Source organism: Neodiprion pinetum, chromosome 4 (assembly GCF_021155775.2).
Source record: "Neodiprion pinetum isolate iyNeoPine1 chromosome 4, iyNeoPine1.2, whole genome shotgun sequence".
Lineage (NCBI taxonomy): Eukaryota > Metazoa > Arthropoda > Insecta > Hymenoptera > Diprionidae > Neodiprion > Neodiprion pinetum.
Window position 1 is genome coordinate 36,076,213 of NC_060235.2, and position 20,286 is coordinate 36,096,498.

At 33.8% G+C, this 20,286-nt stretch overlaps 4 protein-coding genes across 15 annotated transcripts; 3 read left to right on the forward strand and 1 right to left on the reverse strand.

The window, feature by feature from the left end:
• Window positions 1–19: 19 nt before the first annotated feature.
• Tasp1 (Taspase 1) lies at window positions 20–2,239 on the forward strand. 2 transcript variants are annotated; one of them, XM_046620158.2, is made up of 8 exons: window positions 20–279; window positions 491–558; window positions 637–908; window positions 1,003–1,147; window positions 1,222–1,338; window positions 1,471–1,663; window positions 1,760–1,911; window positions 2,095–2,239. In XM_046620158.2, exons 1-8 carry the CDS (start codon window positions 207–209, stop codon window positions 2,167–2,169), a joined length of 1,095 nt encoding a protein of 364 aa, XP_046476114.1. In that variant the 5' UTR covers window positions 20–206; the 3' UTR covers window positions 2,170–2,239. The 2 variants fall into 2 exon arrangements, with proteins under 2 accessions (XP_046476114.1, XP_046476115.1); XM_046620159.2 differs by lacking the exon at window positions 1,222–1,338.
• Window positions 2,240–2,448: 209 nt separating this feature from the next.
• Window positions 2,449–8,722, forward strand: aurB (aurora B). Of its 3 annotated transcripts, XR_011177024.1 has the most exons (8): window positions 2,449–2,543; window positions 2,876–3,001; window positions 3,240–3,431; window positions 3,788–3,922; window positions 4,030–4,188; window positions 4,457–4,688; window positions 4,954–5,093; window positions 6,010–8,722. XR_011177024.1 is itself a non-coding variant. In XM_046620376.2 (7 exons), the coding sequence occupies exons 2-7, from the start codon at window positions 2,904–2,906 to the stop codon at window positions 5,038–5,040; spliced, it is 903 nt and encodes a 300-aa protein (XP_046476332.1). In that variant the 5' UTR covers window positions 2,466–2,543; window positions 2,884–2,903; the 3' UTR covers window positions 5,041–8,722. The 3 variants fall into 3 exon arrangements, 2 of the variants coding, with proteins under 2 accessions (XP_046476332.1, XP_046476334.1); XM_046620376.2 differs by having other exon boundaries at window positions 2,466–2,543; window positions 2,884–3,001; window positions 4,954–8,722; XM_046620378.2 differs by lacking the exon at window positions 2,449–2,543 and adding an exon at window positions 2,560–2,649 and having other exon boundaries at window positions 2,884–3,001; window positions 4,954–8,722.
• On the reverse strand, window positions 5,723–9,916 carry LOC124216176 (zinc finger CCHC domain-containing protein 10-like). Of its 4 annotated transcripts, none has more exons than XR_006882549.2 (5): window positions 9,776–9,916; window positions 9,363–9,512; window positions 8,897–9,159; window positions 6,482–6,903; window positions 5,723–6,093 (listed from the first exon to the last, which is right to left on the reverse strand). XR_006882549.2 is itself a non-coding variant. In XM_046620381.2 (3 exons), exons 1-3 carry the CDS (start codon window positions 9,808–9,810, stop codon window positions 8,841–8,843), a joined length of 504 nt encoding a protein of 167 aa, XP_046476337.1. In that variant the 5' UTR covers window positions 9,811–9,916; the 3' UTR covers window positions 5,723–8,840. The 4 variants fall into 4 exon arrangements, 1 of the variants encoding a protein (XP_046476337.1); XR_006882548.2 differs by having other exon boundaries at window positions 6,482–8,754; XR_006882547.2 differs by having other exon boundaries at window positions 6,482–9,159.
• LOC124216173 (E3 ubiquitin-protein ligase Arkadia) lies at window positions 9,892–19,717 on the forward strand. Of its 6 annotated transcripts, none has more exons than XM_046620370.2 (13): window positions 9,892–9,995; window positions 12,796–12,983; window positions 13,463–13,904; window positions 14,155–14,312; window positions 14,383–14,495; window positions 14,773–14,933; window positions 15,004–15,143; window positions 15,276–15,396; window positions 15,678–15,918; window positions 16,123–16,281; window positions 16,506–16,724; window positions 16,962–17,044; window positions 17,331–19,717. In XM_046620370.2, the coding sequence occupies exons 1-13, from the start codon at window positions 9,907–9,909 to the stop codon at window positions 17,458–17,460; spliced, it is 2,244 nt and encodes a 747-aa protein (XP_046476326.1). In that variant the 5' UTR covers window positions 9,892–9,906; the 3' UTR covers window positions 17,461–19,717. The 6 variants fall into 6 exon arrangements, with proteins under 6 accessions (XP_046476326.1, XP_046476327.1, XP_046476330.1 ...); XM_046620371.2 differs by having other exon boundaries at window positions 15,279–15,396; XM_046620374.2 differs by lacking the exon at window positions 9,892–9,995 and adding an exon at window positions 10,311–10,328.
• The last annotated feature ends 569 nt before the right edge of the window (window positions 19,718–20,286 follow it).

Genomic DNA, 20,286 nt, shown 5'->3' on the forward strand with positions numbered 1-20,286 from the left:
GTCGTTTGTAAAAGCGCGCATAATTTCTCGCGTCCCACGCATTGTGATTGGAATAGATGCATCAGCTGTTGCCCTGTGATATACCCATCCATTATACACATGGTGCAGTAGAATACTGCTGTTGCGTTATGTTCTACATCAAAATAAGAAAACATAACCCTGGTAATCACTGAATTATTAGTTCGTACAGAATTACAGAGAAATTAATGGCTGCGAATAGTATTGCAGACCACATGGACATGGACAGCTCCAGAAACGGTTTGATTGCAGTACATGTCGGTGAGTCGTCCGTCAAGCTTTGATACATACATTGTTTCCCACTCTTACAGAAATCTAATAAAACTAATCATGATAATTTTTATCGCACCTGAATGCCGTATAAATAAACAGAACGTTGCTCACTGTGCCAATTTCTAGGTTATACGTCGCCTTTAATTTAGGATAATTTTTCAAAAATTATGGTTAAATCCAGTTTTCTATGAATTTTAAGGTGCTGGTCAACATTCTCTTACTCTGAAAGAAAAGTATGAAAAACTCTGCTGCGTAGCATGTAAAAAGGTGAAATATTCATTTTAAAAATAATATACTCCTCCAGCTTCATTTCTCAAATTCAAATAATGCAACACATCTTATCAGGCAGCCAGTATTTTAAAATCTGGGGGAAATGTGTTGGATGCCGTAGTTGAGGCTACAATTATACTGGAAAATTCGCCATTGACAAATGCTGGCTATGGATCAAATCTCACAATTGAAGGAAAAGTTGAATGTGACGCCAGTGTTATGGATGGTTCAACACTACAGTTTGGAGCTGTAGGAGCTGTTGGTGGCATAAAAAATCCAGTCGCTGCTGCCAAGCTATTGTGTAACCAGCAGTCAGGCAATCTCACACATGGTAGAATTTTCCCCAGGTTGGTAAGATTTACATTTTGTTTAATAGGTATTTCTTAAACCAGAGATAATTAAAGTGTACAAAAGTGTAAATGCTTAGTTATAATGTTATAGTTTCTTAGTTGGAGATGGAGCGCAATTATGGGGTAAAGAAAAAGGTTTGCAAACAACGTCTGTGGAAGACTTAATTTCTGTCAAGGCTCTAAAGATCTATAAACACTACAAGAGGAAAGTTCTCAGTTGTGAAAATGTACAAGAGGTAAATTCTTTTGGTATCTGAAGAGATTTGTGTATAGAAATCTTAAATTAAGAAGACGTATATTCTTTTTTTAGCAAATTACTAAAAAAATGGATACAGTTGGTGCCATATGCGTTGATACAGATGGAAATGTTGCATCTGCATGTTCCAGTGGCGGTATTATTTTAAAGCATCCCGGCAGAGTTGGGCAGGCAAAAAAATTAAAATCTTAATGAAATTGAACATTATCTATCTCAACCGTTGTGAAACTGATACAATATTACCGAATTCATCACAGGCAAATTCAAGAGTTTAGTCGATAGTTTTATGTTTTGTGTTTTCAGGCCGCGGTCTGGGGTTGCGGCGTATGGGCACGTAGTGCGAGAGGTTCTCTAGATTGTTCAGTAGCAACTAGTACATCCGGATGTGGAGAGCACTTAATTTCTGCAACTTTAGCTCGATCTATTGCTGAAGGCATTTTAAGCTCCAACTGCCCAACCACTGCACTCCACAATGTGATGAAGAATGATTTCATTGGTAATACTTCATGATATTGCATCCTTGATGTCTGCAATTTTTCGTGTCAATAATCAATTATTTAGGAAAATTAAATGTCGTACATTTCTATTTTAGAGTCGCCTTTCTTAACGGGACTTGACCAAAAGCTTGGTGGGACTATAGCGATTAAATATTCTCCCCAACAATTTGTTGGAGATCTACTATGGAGCCATTCAACGAAATCAATGATTATAGGGTACATGAATACGAGAGAACCAAAGCCAAAGGTGTGTCTATAGAATCACTGGATTGAAGTGACGGTGTCTTAATTTTGTATACGTCATTAACATATAGACAATGATTTAACCAAAATATTCAGTACTAAAAATTAGCCTTGAAACTTCAAAGTACTTTCAGTCATCATAACTCTTTGGGATGTTTTTTCAAAATCAGTTACTTGTCCTTTTCAGAGTCGCATGTCTGTATTGACTTCACCAGAAGTAGGCAGAAAAGCAGTTGTGGAAGGAATCGGATTTAGGATATGAACGATGTAATGTTACACAATTACATTTTGAATAAATTATACAATTTTTTTACCAGTAACAAATCTTATCAGCCTTTGTGTGGATAATTTGAAGTTTTCTTCACATTTTCTTCCTTTCAAATTACCCGCTGAACAGGCATTTCGATACTAGCGTACCTTGCGGTGACCTCGAATGGTTCTTGCTGTTGCAGACATTGCATAGGTAGGTATATTCAGCCCAGCATGAGGATTATCTACAGAAATGATGATTTGGGTTTGGCTGCGTTCACTTCTCATTTGTCAGTTATTAGACGAATTTGAATTTGTGACGCTTCGAATCGGTTGTTCTGCTAAATACTGAAGATTTTAATCTGCCACAGCTGATTTAGTTATTTGGTACGTGGCTTTTTGCGTGTTATATGCATTGATGGATTATATATTAATACGGAAATATGATTAATAACTGTATAACTTACGAACAGCAGTTTTCAAATCTTTGAAGGTGCTATGTCAATCAAAGAAAGTTATGGATAGTATTTTCCTGAGACTCCAGATAATATTTAAACTCTAATCGAATTTTTAAACCAATTTGCAATTTTAAGCCCTTGTATACCAATTTGGTTGCACTTATTTAATTTCTGTGAATAGTATTTTTTTTTCGTTGTACTTAATAATATTACGTTTCTTTTTATTATTCACATTTATTTTATCCTAATTATATGATTCAGTTTAATAGATTTTAGAGGTAGACAAAATATGGCTACAATAAGTGACGATATTCCTGAGGAATACAGAGATGGGGTTAACCAAATGGTTGAAATCATGCATAGAGAAGTTGAGTACCGTGCCAAAGGGTAAATAACTATGAATTCCTTGTGCGATACACTAACATTTATGTTCTGTAATTTTCTGTTATTATTATTCTCTATTATTATTCTTTGTTCAACGACATTTAGGGCATGCGAATTTAACCTAATATGAGAAATTGTTTGCTGTACGAATTCGAATCGCTGAATCTTATGCGCAGTAGAACTTTGATATCTTGTTTATATATTTGTTGAAATAAATTTTATCTGGTATATTGTCATTTAGGTTTAAGTGGGCTATGGACGATTTTGATATCGGAGCACCATTGGGGAGAGGAAAATTTGGCAGAGTATATTTAGCTAGAGAAAAGAAAACCCATTACATGGTGGCTCTTAAAATGCTGCATAAATGCGAGTTAGTCAAAGGACGAGTAGAGAAACAAGTGATGCGTGAGATTGAAATACAATCACATCTGAGGTATGTAAAACTAGCATAGAAATTAAACATAGGCTTCTAATTTGGTAATTGTACCGTAGCATCTACTTTTTTTAAGTGAAAGCACCAATTTCACTGAGTTAATTGACTGTTTACTGTTTTTTAGATTTAATCAGCTACTTTTCATATTTTATTATGGAAATTGTATTTTAGATTTTTGTGTACAATGAATTATAGGAGTCAAAACTTCATAGTTTTATATGAGCTATTTATTCTGACTTATCCACAAACAATATTAATTTGCCTCTAAAATTGGCTTACTAGCTGTTTGGAAACAATCTTTCACAATCTAAAGTGAAACATAAATCTGCAGATTGTAATTGTCAACATAATTTCAGGCACCCAAATATACTCCATTTGCTAACCTGGTTTTATGATGCTAAACGCATCTATTTAGTATTGGAGTTTGCTGCAAATGGAGAACTTTACAGGGAAATGCAGCGTCAGCCTGAAAAGAGATTCAATGAGCACTTGTTAGTAACTTAAAAAATATAATAATCTATTCAACCTTACTTCAAATCACATAGCCACTTTATATAGTTTAGATCTCTTATGAGTAATATTTAATTTTCAAACATAGATCTGCCAAGTACACGTATCAAGTAGCAGATGCCCTGAACTATTGTCACAAAAACCATGTGATACATAGGGACATTAAGCCTGAGAACTTGTTACTTGACTTTCAAGGTGACATAAAATTGGCAGACTTTGGATGGTCTGTGCATGCTCCGTCGTCAAAGTAAGTAACATTGCATGACATACTTAGGATATTATCTGATAACTTATTTCAAACATGGTAGAGCAATGGAAGCATAGAAGCAGCTGGTACTTTTAGCAATGATCTCTAGAAAATATCTCTACTGAGTCTTAAGAAAGTCTTTTGAGAAATTAGCTGTTTAAAATGAATTCCTAATTAAATCACCTGAACACGAATATAGAGCTTCTCTATCACCTGGAAAAAATGGAACCTTTTTCCTAATTCACTCGAACCACATTTATTTTTTTAGGCGCAACACTATGTGCGGCACATTGGATTATTTACCTCCAGAGATGGTAGTAGGACAGACATACGACATATACGTTGATCACTGGTGTTTAGGAATTCTGTGCTATGAATTTTTAGTTGGGAGGCCACCATTTCTCAGTGACACGCATGAAGAAACATACAACAAAATTAAGGGCTGCATTATACACTGGCCAGCTCATGTTTCTTTAGGTGCACGAGATCTTATATCGAAGGTATGAACAAGAATGCTCAAATTTTGTAGCATCGATGATGAATGTACTTTAGCATAATTTTGCTTTCCACCTGTGCTCTGGGATGTTAAAATTTGGGCCAGTGAATTGTCGCAAAGTATTTAGTCTACTTATTTGAGTATACTACTACATTCACCCTGTACTTTAATATTGCAACAATTCCTTTTTTTTTTTTATAAGTATCTGCTTTCATATTCAAATTGTAGTTCGGATATTTTTAACATGTTAACTTGTTGATATGTTATAGCTGATTAAAAGGAAGAGCTCTGACAGAATTCCACTACCTGCTGTGATGAAGCACCCTTGGATAGTTGAAAAAAAAAGCAGAAAATAGTCATTTCTATAGTATTAGCTGTCGTCCCTGAAGCGCAATGCCTATTCTGGAGTGTAAGTGCTTTGAATACTGTATATTTCACATGATCAAACATTATTAGGGTAATATTTTTTCAGAGTTTGAATAGAAAAAATATTCCAATTTGTTTTTTAGTAAATTTATAGCATACTAACATCACATCAGACTGTAATGATGATTCATGGCTATCCAAATTGAAATCCATATTTTTATATTCTTTATTATATTTAATGATGAAGCTGAAAGCATTTGGTTTGTTCCTGCCAACTACACTATCTACACTTTCACAATATATTATAGTGATGGTATCCTCACACAAAAGTGTAAAAAGTATAAAAAGTGTAGCTAGCACGAACAAACCAATTGACAGTAGAATATAACTTTTAAGATATAAGTTGAAGAAAGTGGCCTTAGTTTGATATGTAATAGGCTTTAATTTTATAAATACACTTCATCTTATTATACCACAATGTCAAAATCAATCTTCAGAAAATATGTGAATTCATTTGAGCGGACATTTTATTATTGATATTGGTCACATTCAAGTTGATATATAGGTGCCTTCACAATAATATGAGCGAGGAATTTTGGGTCAAACTTTTTAATGTATAAATAAATCGGCATTGTGTTGAAAAGGGTAGGTTTGAGATCAATAGTATGTATGTATTGTAGCATTATGATGTTCAAGAATTGAATTTATTATCATCCCATCAACGCGTAGTAATTAATACAGAGTTATTTTTGCTATCTATAACACTGCTATAATTTTGATATAAAAGAAGTATTTTTACTGGAGACTGATGGAGATTATCAAGGGGTAATGTACCAGTAGACCGCAAGAGCAATTTCGGGAATGTTTATCTCATAAGCTAATAATTCCATTTGAATCAGATTTTTTCATTTGAAAGCCGTATACATGCAGGTGCATGTATAAATTTTTTTTTTTTACAGGAACCCATTTTCTGGAATCACTGTTATCTTGTCCAGCGTAAAACGTATTCCTCATGGACCCAGGAATCCGTGCAGTCGGTTCATCTGAAACATAGAATTCAAAGGGAATCTTAAAATATAATACATAGAGTAGTCCGTGATGGTAGATTTCTATCCTGAAACTTATTTTTACAGAAATGCCGACAGTTCGAACATGATGTTCGTTCATCGTCCATAATTTTCGACCCTCGGGGTTTTAAAAAAAATTCTCCCGTGTGAATAAGAAAAAATGTCACAAAACATTGTATAAAAATTGCAGCAAATCGGTCGAACTATTTTCGAAATATTTTGAGAATCGACTTCCAAATTGATGTTTTAAGATAACTGAGTTCAACGTTTGGCCAAGAAACTATGTGCAAGATATATTTTTTTTCTTCAATTTACCGTCAGTGATTCCAGGGTCATAAAGTACTATTCCAGCATCAATTCTTACCTATTTACACTGAATTCCTCTTCACGGGTCGCCTGTTTAGTTTCAATTTGGTTGATATGAATGTGCTCCTCATCGTCTACTTCGCAGTACCAATCAGCTTTCCTTTTGATTTGGTTCCGGAGTTAAAAATTCATGTCGCTGTATTAGCGGCAATGTTTCCAATGTGTGAACTGCTATGGTTGATCTCGGGTGCTATTACCAAAGTACGTTGTTGAAGCTCCCGTTTGAATTTGGTGTGTATCTTCTGTCATAGCATTGTAACTGTCACAATTAGATCTCTAAATATCAACTCAATATATTTGTCTACATCTGGATGGAGAACAGGCTTATGGTGGTAGCTCTTCAATGTATTTGTAGCCTTTGCTCACTGCCAAGAGAACACCACTGTCAATCCCTGGTGGACACCCATCATGCTGTGACTTCTGGTCAGTTGATATCATATGGAAAAAGGTATACCGAAGATTGTTTGGTAATTTCTTTGCACAATATAACGGCATCAGCATGATCTTGCAATACTGATACTGAAATACCGAAACACCGAGATATCGAAGACATCAATATTCCTCATCATAAAATTAATGGAGCTTTGTTTACATGGACTTGTTTGAAACTACGATTTTTACCAAAACAACGGTACTTTGAAGTAATGCATGTACCGATTATCTGCAAGAATTTCTTAATCTGTTTGACACCTGCCAAACCATAAACGTTCGCCATTAACATAACAAGGATATTGGATGAGGCATTGTAGGAAACTTCTGGTATAGTCAGGTCATGTAAAGTCACTCGGAATATTACAACTTCCCAAGAGTTGTGATATATTTCTTTCACAAACCATTTTTTTGTCTTGAAAAATGCATGCGCAACTGAAACTGTTGAAATATTTGATTATCAAACTTTCAACGAAAATGCTGAACTCGTTACTGATTGATTTGATATGTGTAACAGATCAGTTTGAACAATGCTTAAGATCATGAAAAAATAATATACATTCTTTGCAAATCATTAGTGAGTTGTAATATTTTACAAACAGATGTATGGATTTGAATAGTATCTTGTCTGATGAGTCCCTGTAGCTCTCTGTATGCCATATATTTACATGATATTTTGGTATGGTTATTATATAGAATCCTACATGGCTGATTCTATGAAGTAGCTGCTGACCAATATACATAATAGCTTTTAGATTCGAAAATCGGAACCTAAGATAAGATTACGCTTGGCTAAGAGACTAACAATATTCTTTTGTATAGAATATATTTTAACGAAGAATTGGAGAAAAATTATCCCATTATATAATATGTATATAAAAGGAATTGTATTTTCATGCTGCATAAACGGGATCTCATAACATTTTCAAGAAATGAACAATGTTGTGCTAATATTAGTATGATAATGAGACAGCTGCATATGTGTGCAGTATAAATAAAAAACTGCTAGACTGATTTTTAATGGGTTGTCACCAATATCATTCTTATGATTATCAAACTAACACAGGCTCTGTCTTATCACCCCATTGCTCCAGGGGACTGAGAAATAAACAAAATTGGTAATTTATTCATTCATCTCCATCCTCGTTTCAGCTGGGTTTTCCTTGGTAAATTCAGTAGAGTAATGGTGGGGATGGTAGGCTACAATTTTCATATTGCCAGACTGCTCACGATACAATTTGACGAGTACATTTACGAACTATCCATTTTCCACAACAGAACGATACGCGATGCAAGCAGGAGCAAAGCCCCTAGTTCATGACAAATATTATAGTTTGTATCACCAATTAGTATCTACAGCCTTGTACGTTTCGAGATTATTGAATGTCTTCGGGCACATACTAACAGGTTTTGACCAACTATAATGATGGCATAATATGTAAATGTTCTGTTGACAGTCACGTTATTAACCAAACAAAGAAGCCTAATGGTCATATGGAAAATAAATAAATGTCTTTTAGAAATTTGGAATTTAAATAAATAATAATAGTGCAGATAGCAAATATTTCAAATTTACTCATTTAAATATACTTTTTTTTCTTATGATTAGTTGACATAGCATTATTATATTTAAGTCCTTAAGTAATACATTAATAGTAGTAAAATAACTATGAAGTTATTCAATGGTAAAAAAAGTGATAAAAAATAGATTGTCGATGATATGAGATTCCATACATTTAAAAATGTAAATGGAACCTTTTGACGCATTTCTACTTTGCTACTCGTCAATCCTTTTGCACAAGGCTTGATTTGTTTATCCAAAAACTTCATTTTTTTTTCATTCTATAACAAGAAAACATGTCCTCTTCATTGGAATGTTAGAATAATTTGCATGACTTCGCAATATAGAATGATGAATGAACTCATTCCTATGTTACAACAGGAGTGGGTACTAATTTGAACGTGTGTACTAATTTAAACTTACATTTTTTCGTTTTTTTTGCTTTGCTGGATTTGGTACCTTCGCTGGAACTAGAATCTCTGCTTGATGAACTGGATGAGGTGCTGCTACTACTACCACTGCTACTACTCGAGCTAGATGAGCTGTCACTGGAATCCGAATCATCGGAGGAAGAACTGTCTGAACTGCTACTATCTGTGCTTGAGCTATCTGAATCACTTGTACTACTTGATTCCTTTCTAATTTTTTTTTTCTGTTTCACAGTTTCACTGGTCATCTCTGGCTCCCTATGAAAATTGTTAGACGAGTCACTTTATTGAAAAGTTATGAGGTCAAAAAATGCTAAAGATGGCGATTGAAAAAATGAAATGCAGATTCGAATACCATTCTTTTTGTAGAACAATCTTATATAGCGGATACTCAGAGGAAATGATAAAATTAAAACTATTGGAATTTAGGAAGACGTATCAGTAGACAAACATGAACTTACAATTTTTCCACCTCTTGCTGTTTTATTGCCTTTTTTAATTGCGTAGTTCGTGAAGATCTGTGAACGTATTTCCTCTTGCCTTTGCACTCATAACTCCAGTGACCCATTTCCAAACACTTTTGACAACGCACAGACGCTGGGTAAGGATATCTGAAAGATTGGATGTATTAATTAATTTTTAAATCATAATCAAAATTTGTATTCGAATTGATTATTTTTTCAGATAACGCCAAAGTTTGTAATTTATAGCGAAAAAATAAACATATTAAACTTTTATTTGTTTTTCCAATGTTTATAACCTATATGAAAGTATTGTTCAAAATTTTTAATGATAAGATATACACAGAAATTGAAAAGGCGTATAATAATAATAATTATTATTATCATTTGTACTAGGCAAAAATTTTACGTACGTTTTTTTCATTAGCTTCATACCGTACGCGCTCATTACGGTGCTTGATTATTTTTGTTTGAACAACAAACAACACGTTTCCAACCTACTACAGAATCGTCTTGTGTTGATTGGGTCAGGTTCTTCTTCCTAATGGCTATGCCCCCGAAAAAGAAGCGCCAACGTACTCTTAGCTTATTCCTGGGATATCCAGGAATTTCAAGAACTATGCTGATCCTTAGGTATTTAATTGAACTTATTCTTACTTTATTTAACTATTAGATTATATTTAACCCTATTTTATATTAATCATTTACTTATTTATTTATTTATTTTACTCCTCTATCCCCCTCTGGAATGTGCCCTGTTGCATATTCGTTTCCAAAGCTTTCGGCAGGAAGGATGTAACAGCACGACAGGAAAAAAAAACAACAAAAGAAAACATTGAACAGAGACACAGAGATGTATAAAGTAATAGGCAAATGCGCATAGTCATAAGTTGAGATTATTCCTAATTATAAATCTGCTAGGACCGTGATAACCTGAGTGGACCCTTTTAGAAATATTTCTTGCAGGTCAGTATCTCTAGTAACTTTATGTTTTTGAAGAAAGTTCTTAAGTTTGACACGGGGAGGCTAAAATATGGACACTCCCAAAACAAGTGATTACCCGACGGAACAGGGTGACCACACGTGCAAACCTGTGGAGCGACCGGGAATTCGGTCAGGTTAAGTAGGTTAGGTTCGTTTAACCTGAAACCATCCTGAAGCAGTCAGTTGAAGATTGAAATAGAGCAGAGTGCAGCTGAGGTAAGGCTGCGTTCGCCCATTAGATTGCTTAGTACTGTGGGCGGTCGTCATGTCGTAGTTGGTGCACAAAAAGAAAAGTGAGCACGGTAGTTGCAAGCTTCACGGCACAGGCGTCGTTCGCGTTTGCTTGCCTGGCTATAGTCGCTGTTTAGCCATTCTTGGATCTGTGTAAATTTTTTTTACTTCTAGTTTTATTGTTGTTACTGACATAAGAGTATTCACACTTCGTAGCTAAATTTTTATGCATGTACAGACAGCAAATTACATAAATTCCGAGTAATCAAGTGACACGTTCCACTTTATAATGCGCTGATAGTTCATACGCAAGTGACGAATAGTAGCTATAAATTATTTTGCTTATAATGACAAGGTGAAGAACGGGAATCTCGGTACATTATTCTATCCACCAGAGGAGGGACAAGTATGTCGTATACATCCTGAATAAAATCTATTGTTTCACCATTATTTGATTTTAATAGGGTAATCAAACCTGAGCTATACAGTTATAAGGTCGTATAATCATTTTCACGGACGGACGAATATATTACCCAGGCGTGGATCTTCCACTCAATGAATCATTCGCCTCCCTGATTAATTTTATCCTGTTATAGGTTCATCCGTTGTTCTAATTTATTTATTTTGTCTTTCACCTTGATACGTACTCGCCGGTTATTTAATCAGGGCCAAGAATTCAGACGTCTGGCAATTTTTTTTTCTCCTGGCAGTTTCCATCACTCAATTATGGCTTCTTTGGCTTCTGCAAAATCTGATTTTCTCATATCAGAATTCCGTATCATCTTGTATTTGAAAGTTCAAGCTTCAATAAAGAATTTGATCATTTCAATTGTTTTAAATTTGCATCTACCTCCTCATTCTTGTGGTATATTCATTTTTGTAACTAGGAATATAATTTTTTGTTGATACAATATCAAATTGATTACTTGTTCAATTTCTTTTTATGTAATACCAGCTTATATTGCACGATTTCAAAGTGATATAGAATTATGTGTATTCATGATTCATAATGTCTTGAACAAAAGTTATCCTCATTGCTACTTATGTCTAGGATTGACGCAAATCTGAAAAAACTAATTCCGATAACTTTGGCTTATACGACCTAAAATACTTTGGTAATATATTCTCTAAGTTACTCCATAAAATTTAGGTATGAAAAAATTTTTAATTTGCTCTACAATAATTGTAAGATTGTTTTATGGAACCTGGAGGTAAAAAATTGAGTCATGGGATTTATTGCAAACTGCATCAATTGGCAAATGTTACAAATTTTTATTAATCAATGAATTACTGCAAATCATTTAATTGACCCAATTTTTCATGTCTTTTCATGCACATGCATTTTTGTATTTCTTATTCTCAGTCAACTTCTTGTAGTTGACTAACCAATCAATATTGAGTTATTGCCTAGTCAGTACATATTTCGATCGAATAGTATGCTGCAATGCTAGCTTCAGAGTTTCAGACCCAATTACTGTACACAAATATAATGCAATTTAATGTTTTGACATTAGATATCCTATGGAAATATATAATAAAGCATAACCCTTAATGCTGAGTAGCAGTTGCAAAGCTACATAATGGCTGAACTTGTATAATAATAAATATACGAATTGAAGATATTCTGGTAATAATATATAAATCATTCTTCGAATGAAACTAAATATATAAGCAGATAGTAAGACTGGATTGAGAGACTGGCAATTCCATGTTGATTGCGTAGTATTTAACTGAAACAGTTCAAGCTTCGTATTTTCTCTACAAAATTATGTTCGGTAATATATCGAAAAAAATTATGTGCAACAATTTGTTGAACAATGCTTGCTGCATAGACAATGATTTGAGGAAAAAGTTCAATTCTGTGAAATTTGTTTTGTTGTGTGCTGTGCACAGGATCAAAAGTCTATCAATTCAATGCAAAATGGCTTCCGCATAAAAAGAAATTATTTTAAAAAGTAAAAGAATGCTTTACTTTGAGAAGTAAAAATTTTATAAATAAATCGATACCTAGTTTTGTAAACAATTATGAAATATGATTTATTTGCATAAATTGCCAACTTCCTTAACATTTAAAAATATGCATCTACTTTACTTCAACAAGATTTGTTGCTGATTCAATTTTCTATTTGTTATGTAGACCTCCTTTCATTTCTCAACATTTTTCACCTCATTTTCAACCGCAATGTAACAAATTACTAATCATATTCTTCTCATACAGAATGGAGGACGGCAAACCTTCTGAAGAAATGTGGCGTAATAAAGGAAAAACGGAAAATAGGAACGGTTTATTTAGTGGAGAATCTGCTGCAACCTCAGCTGATTCTAGCTCTGCATCTTTGGCTGATATATTTGATACTGCTTTCACCTCCACGGTGGATCCATTACCACAATCACGGTTTCCTGCAGGTAATAATTTAGTTTAATATCAATACGCAGATAAATGATATAATTTTTCATAGTTTTGCGGTTTTTAACGTATTAACCTGTGGTTTGTATGCAGTTGAGTTCAGTTTAATACTAACCGTACCAGGCTTGGTCAAATAACCAGTTTCATTACAGTAAGAATAGGTATATGTGAAGTGCTGGTATAGTTAGTGTTAAAATATGATTAAAGTTCGAAACGTTCACCTAACGATGCATTTTTAAGAGAAATTATTTATCTTAGTTATTTGAGTTGAGGACTATCTGAAATTCAGTAATCAACTGTATGAAAGTAAAAGATACTCATATTTTGACAACTCGACACTATCAAATGATTGTAAGGATTCTAAATAGTGATTTAATTTTCTTCAATTTTTCATTATGTTAACCATACCATCTTCAACTGTGTAATCTGGGACGAAAACTAGGGACAAACTTGAGGTTCAAATTTTGTTTCTTAACAGGAAATGAAATGGAGTATGAGCATTTGTTTGCTGACAGCGATATAGAAGAGGCTGATGTAGTGCCAGTACAGCCATTTCCAAGTCAAGCACATCACTCAAGCTCTGAAAACAATCTTGTATTCTGGCCATATCTTCCATCTACAGAACGCAATGCACATTCTCGAGAGTATCGACACGCAGGACGCATGAACTGTAATATGTGCCAAAATAAGCCGGGTAGAAATTCGCGGAAAGAAACAGTGGAGTCACAATCAGATGGCGGGTTATGCGAGGAACGAGTTTGTGAAAATTATCGCCGAAAAAGAATTTTACACGAAAGAGATATTCCAGCTCAACACAAATCGAAGAAAAGTGAGGAACAAAAACTGCGAAGTGTTCAGCATGTCGACAGATTAAGTGTACCTGGCCCATCTAGAGTATCAGATCATCCTGTTGATTACAGGTTAGTAAAATTACATTTAATGCTTATCAGACAAGTACAATTCGCCATCCTAAAAATAAAATTTCTCAAATTTTTTAGTCTATATACTGAGAAATGTTTGCACTTATTAATATACAATGAAAAAAAAATACTAATAGTTCAACCCTTCTTTATCCCTGAAAATAGTTGTTATTTTCGTGCCAGTTATAATACTTGGCTTGAAATTTCTTAATTTATACCTGAAGCGTGCATATATGTTGAATCTCTGTAGTTTAACTGGTTCTGCAAACCAAAATGGAGGTGCCTTAGACGAGGGACCACATGATATTCAGAATGCTAATACTGATGAACCTACTTTATGTCCTGCACAAGTACAGTTTAAACCAATACCAGAGCGATCTCAACAATCACATCCAAAACATCCATTGAGTATGAATTTTAAGTTGTCATTTTCTAATTTTCCCCTGAATGAATCTTATTTTATCACATAAATTTTTAGGAAACGACGATGCACCATTAGCTCCTGATTTACAGTTGGATTGGTCATCTAGCAGCGACAGTGAAAATGAAGAGGACACTGTAGAAGTGCTCGCAACTGTTAATCATAACAAAGTAAAGGTTTTTCGACATTCTAAGTGTACCAATTTACAATCTACAAACAGTAGTAAAAACTATGAAAAGCTTGAATCTGATTAGACTGATTTTCATTATTTTTCTGGGACATTTTGCTACTAAATTCCAAATCTACCCTGCATTCAGCATTATTTCTCCAATATTCAAATGTCGGAACTTGTCTCGATGACGATGTGCTGGAAATATCTTCCTGTATGTTAAGTTTTGAGATGATCTTGATTACACTCTATTAAGCAGCCTGAAATTTGAACTAAAGGGTGTCTCACAAACGGCAAACCAAGCAGCTGGTATTGTACCAGTGGTTGATCTTACAACAGAATCGGATGAGGAACAAAGCCCACCACAAGTTCATCAGAGTGATCCAGCCGTAAATTCTGGTGGAGATCGTGTTCATTGGTACCTACCCAATGCTCACAGGTGCATATGATACACTATTATGAAAATTTCAATAATTTACACTATCTTACATTTCACAATTTTTTTTTAGGGTCAATTCTTGCTGCATGCATGGACCTCCAGATCATCGGTCTCATATGTACCACCACTCTCAGACATATCATGCTCATCACAGGCCACCTGTCATTCCTTCCAGTTACACAAACTTTACTTACCCCAATTACCATCCAGGTAATTCAACTTTTGCAAAATTTACCTTATAAATTGTATTTTCTCACCACAATAACACTTAAGTAGTATGTTATTGTAAAAAAGTAATATCCTCTGTGCACTGGCAGGATTATTCTACACTTATTGTTGCAGAAGCGCCGATAGGAGTCCCGACACCTCGCATGTATCCTGTACATGAACAACTATGGTTAAATCAACAGCATATGCAAGAAATGCATCGTCGCAGGCTTAATGCAAGATCATCTCATCACGGGTATGTCTTGTTTGATTTTTCTAAAGATGTATTGAACAGACTCATCTATACATGAAGTTGAAGGAACATTAGTGAAGTTACTTCATTCACTGGCAGAAATTTTATATGCTCATACTGATCAAATATACATGTGTTTCATCTTATTGCCTATCCTGCTGTATTTGGAATACGAAAAATTGTATTTACATTCCTCCATATGACTACCACACATAGCGCAAAAATTTCGCAGCTGCCAAAATATTGTCCAATAATCAGTTCACTATTGATACTACTTTGGTTAGATGCATGACACCAAATGCACAAGTGCTACAACCTAGTATGCACTTGTGTAGCAGCAGCAGCAGCAGCAGCAGCAGCAGTAGTTCGAATCCTCGTTGCAGTGGCAGAAATGGAGCAATATTGAATGAGAATTATCAGTCACCGCCTCCACCGCCATCACCACAGCAACCTACGGTTTACAGCCATCCAGAAATTCTGCCTCCAAACATGATGATTGGTAGTCCATGTCCACCGCCAGTTATGGTAATTAATTACTACTTAGGTTTCCATTCAATTAAAAGGGTACAAAGCCAATAAAAATCTGACGAAATTATTGTTTACTTACGGCAAGAGTACATATTTTAACTTTTGAACATTTTATTTATTGCGTAGAAATCGCCTTTTTCATCCAAAAAAATTACAAGACATTGTGAAATTTGAAACCACACCATATTCATATATTTTCAGATGCATCCTATTCATCCACCGGAGCCCATGGAACCTGGACCTGAGATGGTTTCATCAATGCCAGTACACCAACATGTGCATCACCACATGTATCACTATCATCCACCAGGGTCTCGACAAATTCCTCACCATCTGCACATCAGTTTTGGTTCTCACATGGTGAGTTCGGGTGAAAAAAAAATTTCTTGTAATTATAAAAATGACTATTATTTTAGATGGGATTCTTTACAGAAGTTATGGTTTCTTTTGGCATATAACTTTTTGTTATATTACCTCCCCCATTTTATTCAACGAATTGAGAAAATCATTTGAATAATTTGTGTGTTGTGCAAATATTGAATGTGAGAACACTGCTAAATCTAGGGTATTTTTGTGTAAATTAGCATCCTGCTGCTGTGCTACCTAACTGCAGAGCTCCTGGAGGCCAGGATATGTTGTATTCGGCCTTAGCACTGCCGGATGTTCTTCATCAAGCACGGCACATGTCAGCACGTCTTGAACATTTTATGCATGTCGTCGATCAAAGGCGCTTGACACATATTAGCTGCGGAGCAACACAAGAATCTATTGAAAGTCACACATTCCCGCATAAATACAAGCGGGTAAGTTGATTGAGTACTAAATAACTTTACTAAATAATACGGGCTTGTTATATCTAGTGACGAAGCATAGTCATATATTTTTAATTTTTTAACAAATTGTATATTTTTATTTTTTGTGAGATTGTTTTTCCATGGTATTAATCGTTAAGGTGATTATTGATATGGTGAGCTGCTTGTGTTGAGAAAAGTTTCAAAAGGTAGACTATTTTTCATTTATATTCTTTTGTTTTTTCACAGGTGAAAAAGGTAGAGAATGGGGAGGATTCTGTAGAAAAGTGTACTATTTGTCTCTCAGAGTTTGAAGATTGTGAAAGTGTTAGGTAAGTACGCAGTTTTCTCTTATCGAATATAGATCATGCGATCACGGCTTTTTAATAGTTTTTAAGCACTTTCCCAATCCGAGTAGTATATCATCGTTTATTTAACTTTCGTTGTAACTATCTAAATTGGTAGTGTACCAGAAAAGAAGATTGCTTGCTTTTGTAAATATCAGAAATCACGGTATATCGGTCTATCAAAATTAGTTTGAAGACCTATAATCTATGTATAGGAAGTATTTGTGATTGAAATATAAAGTAATGAATATATTTTCATTGGTATGTTAAGGAGGCTCCCATGCATGCATCTATTCCATGTGGACTGCGTTGATCAGTGGCTGTGCACCAACAAGCGATGTCCGATATGTCGAGTCGATATTGAAACATTTCTCCACAAAGAGCTATCGGCTTCTACATAGCTTAAAGTTAATAATATTTCGTACCAACCCCTCTTACTTGATGATAGTTTTTATTAAGAAATTCAAATGCAAGTGTTGAACGAAAGAAGTTTAAAGTTTCGCCCGAATAAGTATGTACACTTAGCATCTTAGATTTTGGCAGATTCAGTGACGCTTATTTGATTCGAACACGAAATTCGATGAGAATTGGTTAGAATGTAACACGTCAAGTGTACGTGTAATATGAACACACCTTTGTAGTCATGTTTCTGAATAATTTTTTTTATTTTGTGTTTGGATCATAATAGGTGTACAAAAAAATTTAACCAATCAATAAAAAATTGAGTGAAGAGCTCAGTACTTAGGTCGTACTAGGTGTATTATCCGAAGTACATACACACTCTATATCAAACCTTTTTGAGTGAAACTTCATAACGAATATTGAGAAATATTTATAAACAATTCCATATTTATTTGTTAATGTTTACTATGAATCGTGTTGCTTTAGTAATGATGCAAATAATTGTAAATTAATTTTAACAGATAGACACACGATAGTTTATACTTGAAATTACTCGAAATCCAGAAACTCTTTTTCAACAATGTTAAATTGGTTTTACTAGAAAAATAGCAACTATGGTAGGAACTAAAACAATGGAACAAGACTGAATAATTTTCTCCGAATTTGCGGTACGAAATTTATTTGTCTTCCAATAAATTAATTAATGGAACATTTAAAAAAGAAATGTCAAACAAGCGTCAATCTTAAATCATTCTAATCAAAGCCAAAGCATCAGAGAAGAGATTTAAGTCTGTGAAAAATTATTTGATAACTACTCATGAACTGTTTCACCACTAATAACTCAATTCTAATAATTGAATACTAATTTATTTATCAAATGAAGAGTTACAACTTCATGTTGAGTTGCTCTGCGTAATAGTTCGTCAGATATGCACTTTTTTCATTGGATTTGTAAATGGTGCTTTACAAAGAACTGCATTAAATGAAAATAGTGAATAAAAATAAAAACAAATTATGATGATAGTTTCATGTTGTAAATTGCAGATTAGGATAAACGTATCTTTTGAAGTAATAAATATCCTAATTATTTTTAATAACAATAAAGTTAACTTCATTTATTCGTATGTATAGTATATCTACTGATACGATATTGTGTAACTCTCATTCGGTATTTGAGCCGGTTGAAACTTACAACTAACCTTCGTTTTGGACAAGAAAAGATTTTTATCAATGAAATATACCAATTTACTAGTTAAAGCAATGACTAGCCAGATAATTTTATTCTCTAGTAACAGTTGTCAGTATATGCACAATTTTTGAGCAAAGATTGACACGAATGGTACATGGATGTCAAATTAATAAGCTTATATTATGCACATACTGCACATCTATTGATACTCGTTCTTCGACAGCTATCCGAAACGGAGTTTGACCATTTATATGTATAATGTATATGGTATTAAAGTTCAAAAAAGCATCCAAAAGGAACAAATGTATCATATTACATTATTTAACATAAAGTCTTCTTTTGTCAGTAGATGTAGACACTTTACTAATGCCATACCAAAATTACTACGTACCGAATTTCGGTCGTGACGTCGAATCACTCGATCTAGAAGGAAGTTTCAAAAACTAATTTTACTGTTAAGTTTTGGTCACTTAAAGAATCGATTCTACTGTATGCTGGCTTTCAAATTTTTGAATCAACTGAAGCCAGTATTCGACGTAGTTTTGAATCTAAAGTACCAGCTAATCTTATTTCAAAAGAGGCAGATTTTTTACATCACATAATTGGCCTAAAAAATTAGTAATAGGTAATTGTACTTTTTGTTTTGTACACTCATTTTATCATGTCCTATTTTTTGTATTTTTTCTCCTAACAGGAATAATAATCAGGAATGTTCATGAAATGCATGGACCATTAGTTTATACATATATCCTAAACGTCTGTGTTGTAAATTGATACGGCTATTAATTAATTGGTAAAAACTGTATCCATGTAATATACGTACCTATATGCCGAAGTATATAGTCAAAAACTTTTATTTATATGGTGATTTCAATTTTATACATGTATTTTAATTATTGACGAATAAGCATAAGTCTGCTAACTGCATGTACATATACATAAGTGTAAACTATAATTATTATGTATATTAGAACAAGGATGCATATAATAGTGGTTATAATCTTTAGTACCTAGTAATCAATTGGTCAGCAACTGTACAAGAATAAATACCAATGATTCTATTGCAAGTTTCATGATGCAAAATATTTACTACTTAGCCGCAGTGTAATAAACATTGTTATCAAATTTTTAGTATTCTTGCCAATGTTGAATAGATTGTTGCCAGGCTGTTATGCATACCTATGTGGATGTATGTACAATATCATGAACGACAATGAAATATAGTTATAAGCAATTTATTTTCGGTAGAAAAGAGAATAACAAATGTGTTGTGTTCAAATTTTCTGAACAAAATCAACGTTGGGATATGTTTTTCACGAAGTGTGCACTACTTTCATTCAGACAGAGTCAAGCTAATAACGATCACTATGCTTTGAGTTTTCAGGAAAAAATGATTCTTTCATACAATGGAAATACGTAAATCTTGAAAAAACTATAATCATGATTGCTAAGGTTACCGAAGCATTGCTATTAACACAGTTATTGATATTTTTACTTAAAAAAATGGTTACAGATCGATGAGAAAATGACAAGAAGACAGATATTAATTAAATGTTGATATAGCCAGTATCCATAATTGTAAGAACAATTTATGATGCTCTTTATAAATAATTTCTTCCGTACACTTGAAGTTATC

What these genes read in the sequence shown, in the direction of transcription:
- Tasp1 (XM_046620158.2), top strand. Translation starts at nt 207, where the DNA reads ATGGCTGCGAATAGTATTGCAGACCACATGGACATGGACAGCTCCAGA. An exon ending in GCTGCGTAGCATGTAAAAAG is followed by an intron (nt 559 to 636) that starts GTGAAATATTCA and finishes ACATCTTATCAG; the next exon opens with GCAGCCAGTATTTTAAAATC. An exon ending in GATGAAGAATGATTTCATTG is followed by an intron (nt 1,664 to 1,759) that starts GTAATACTTCAT and finishes TTTCTATTTTAG; the next exon opens with AGTCGCCTTTCTTAACGGGA.
- aurB (XM_046620376.2), top strand. Translation starts at nt 2,904, where the DNA reads ATGGCTACAATAAGTGACGATATTCCTGAGGAATACAGAGATGGGGTT. An exon ending in GAAATACAATCACATCTGAG is followed by an intron (nt 3,432 to 3,787) that starts GTATGTAAAACT and finishes ACATAATTTCAG; the next exon opens with GCACCCAAATATACTCCATT. An exon ending in CACGAGATCTTATATCGAAG is followed by an intron (nt 4,689 to 4,953) that starts GTATGAACAAGA and finishes GATATGTTATAG; the next exon opens with CTGATTAAAAGGAAGAGCTC.
- LOC124216176 (XM_046620381.2), bottom strand. Translation starts at nt 9,810, where the DNA reads ATGAGCGCGTACGGTATGAAGCTAATGAAAAAAAC. An exon ending in ATGAAGCTAATGAAAAAAAC is followed by an intron (nt 9,513 to 9,775) that starts GTACGTAAAATT and finishes CCAATCTTTCAG; the next exon opens with ATATCCTTACCCAGCGTCTG. An exon ending in CAGCAAGAGGTGGAAAAATT is followed by an intron (nt 9,160 to 9,362) that starts GTAAGTTCATGT and finishes CAATTTTCATAG; the next exon opens with GGAGCCAGAGATGACCAGTG.
- LOC124216173 (XM_046620370.2), top strand. Translation starts at nt 9,907, where the DNA reads ATGGCTATGCCCCCGAAAAAGAAGCGCCAACGTACTCTTAGCTTATTC. An exon ending in TACCTACCCAATGCTCACAG is followed by an intron (nt 14,934 to 15,003) that starts GTGCATATGATA and finishes ATTTTTTTTTAG; the next exon opens with GGTCAATTCTTGCTGCATGC. An exon ending in TCCCGCATAAATACAAGCGG is followed by an intron (nt 16,725 to 16,961) that starts GTAAGTTGATTG and finishes GTTTTTTCACAG; the next exon opens with GTGAAAAAGGTAGAGAATGG.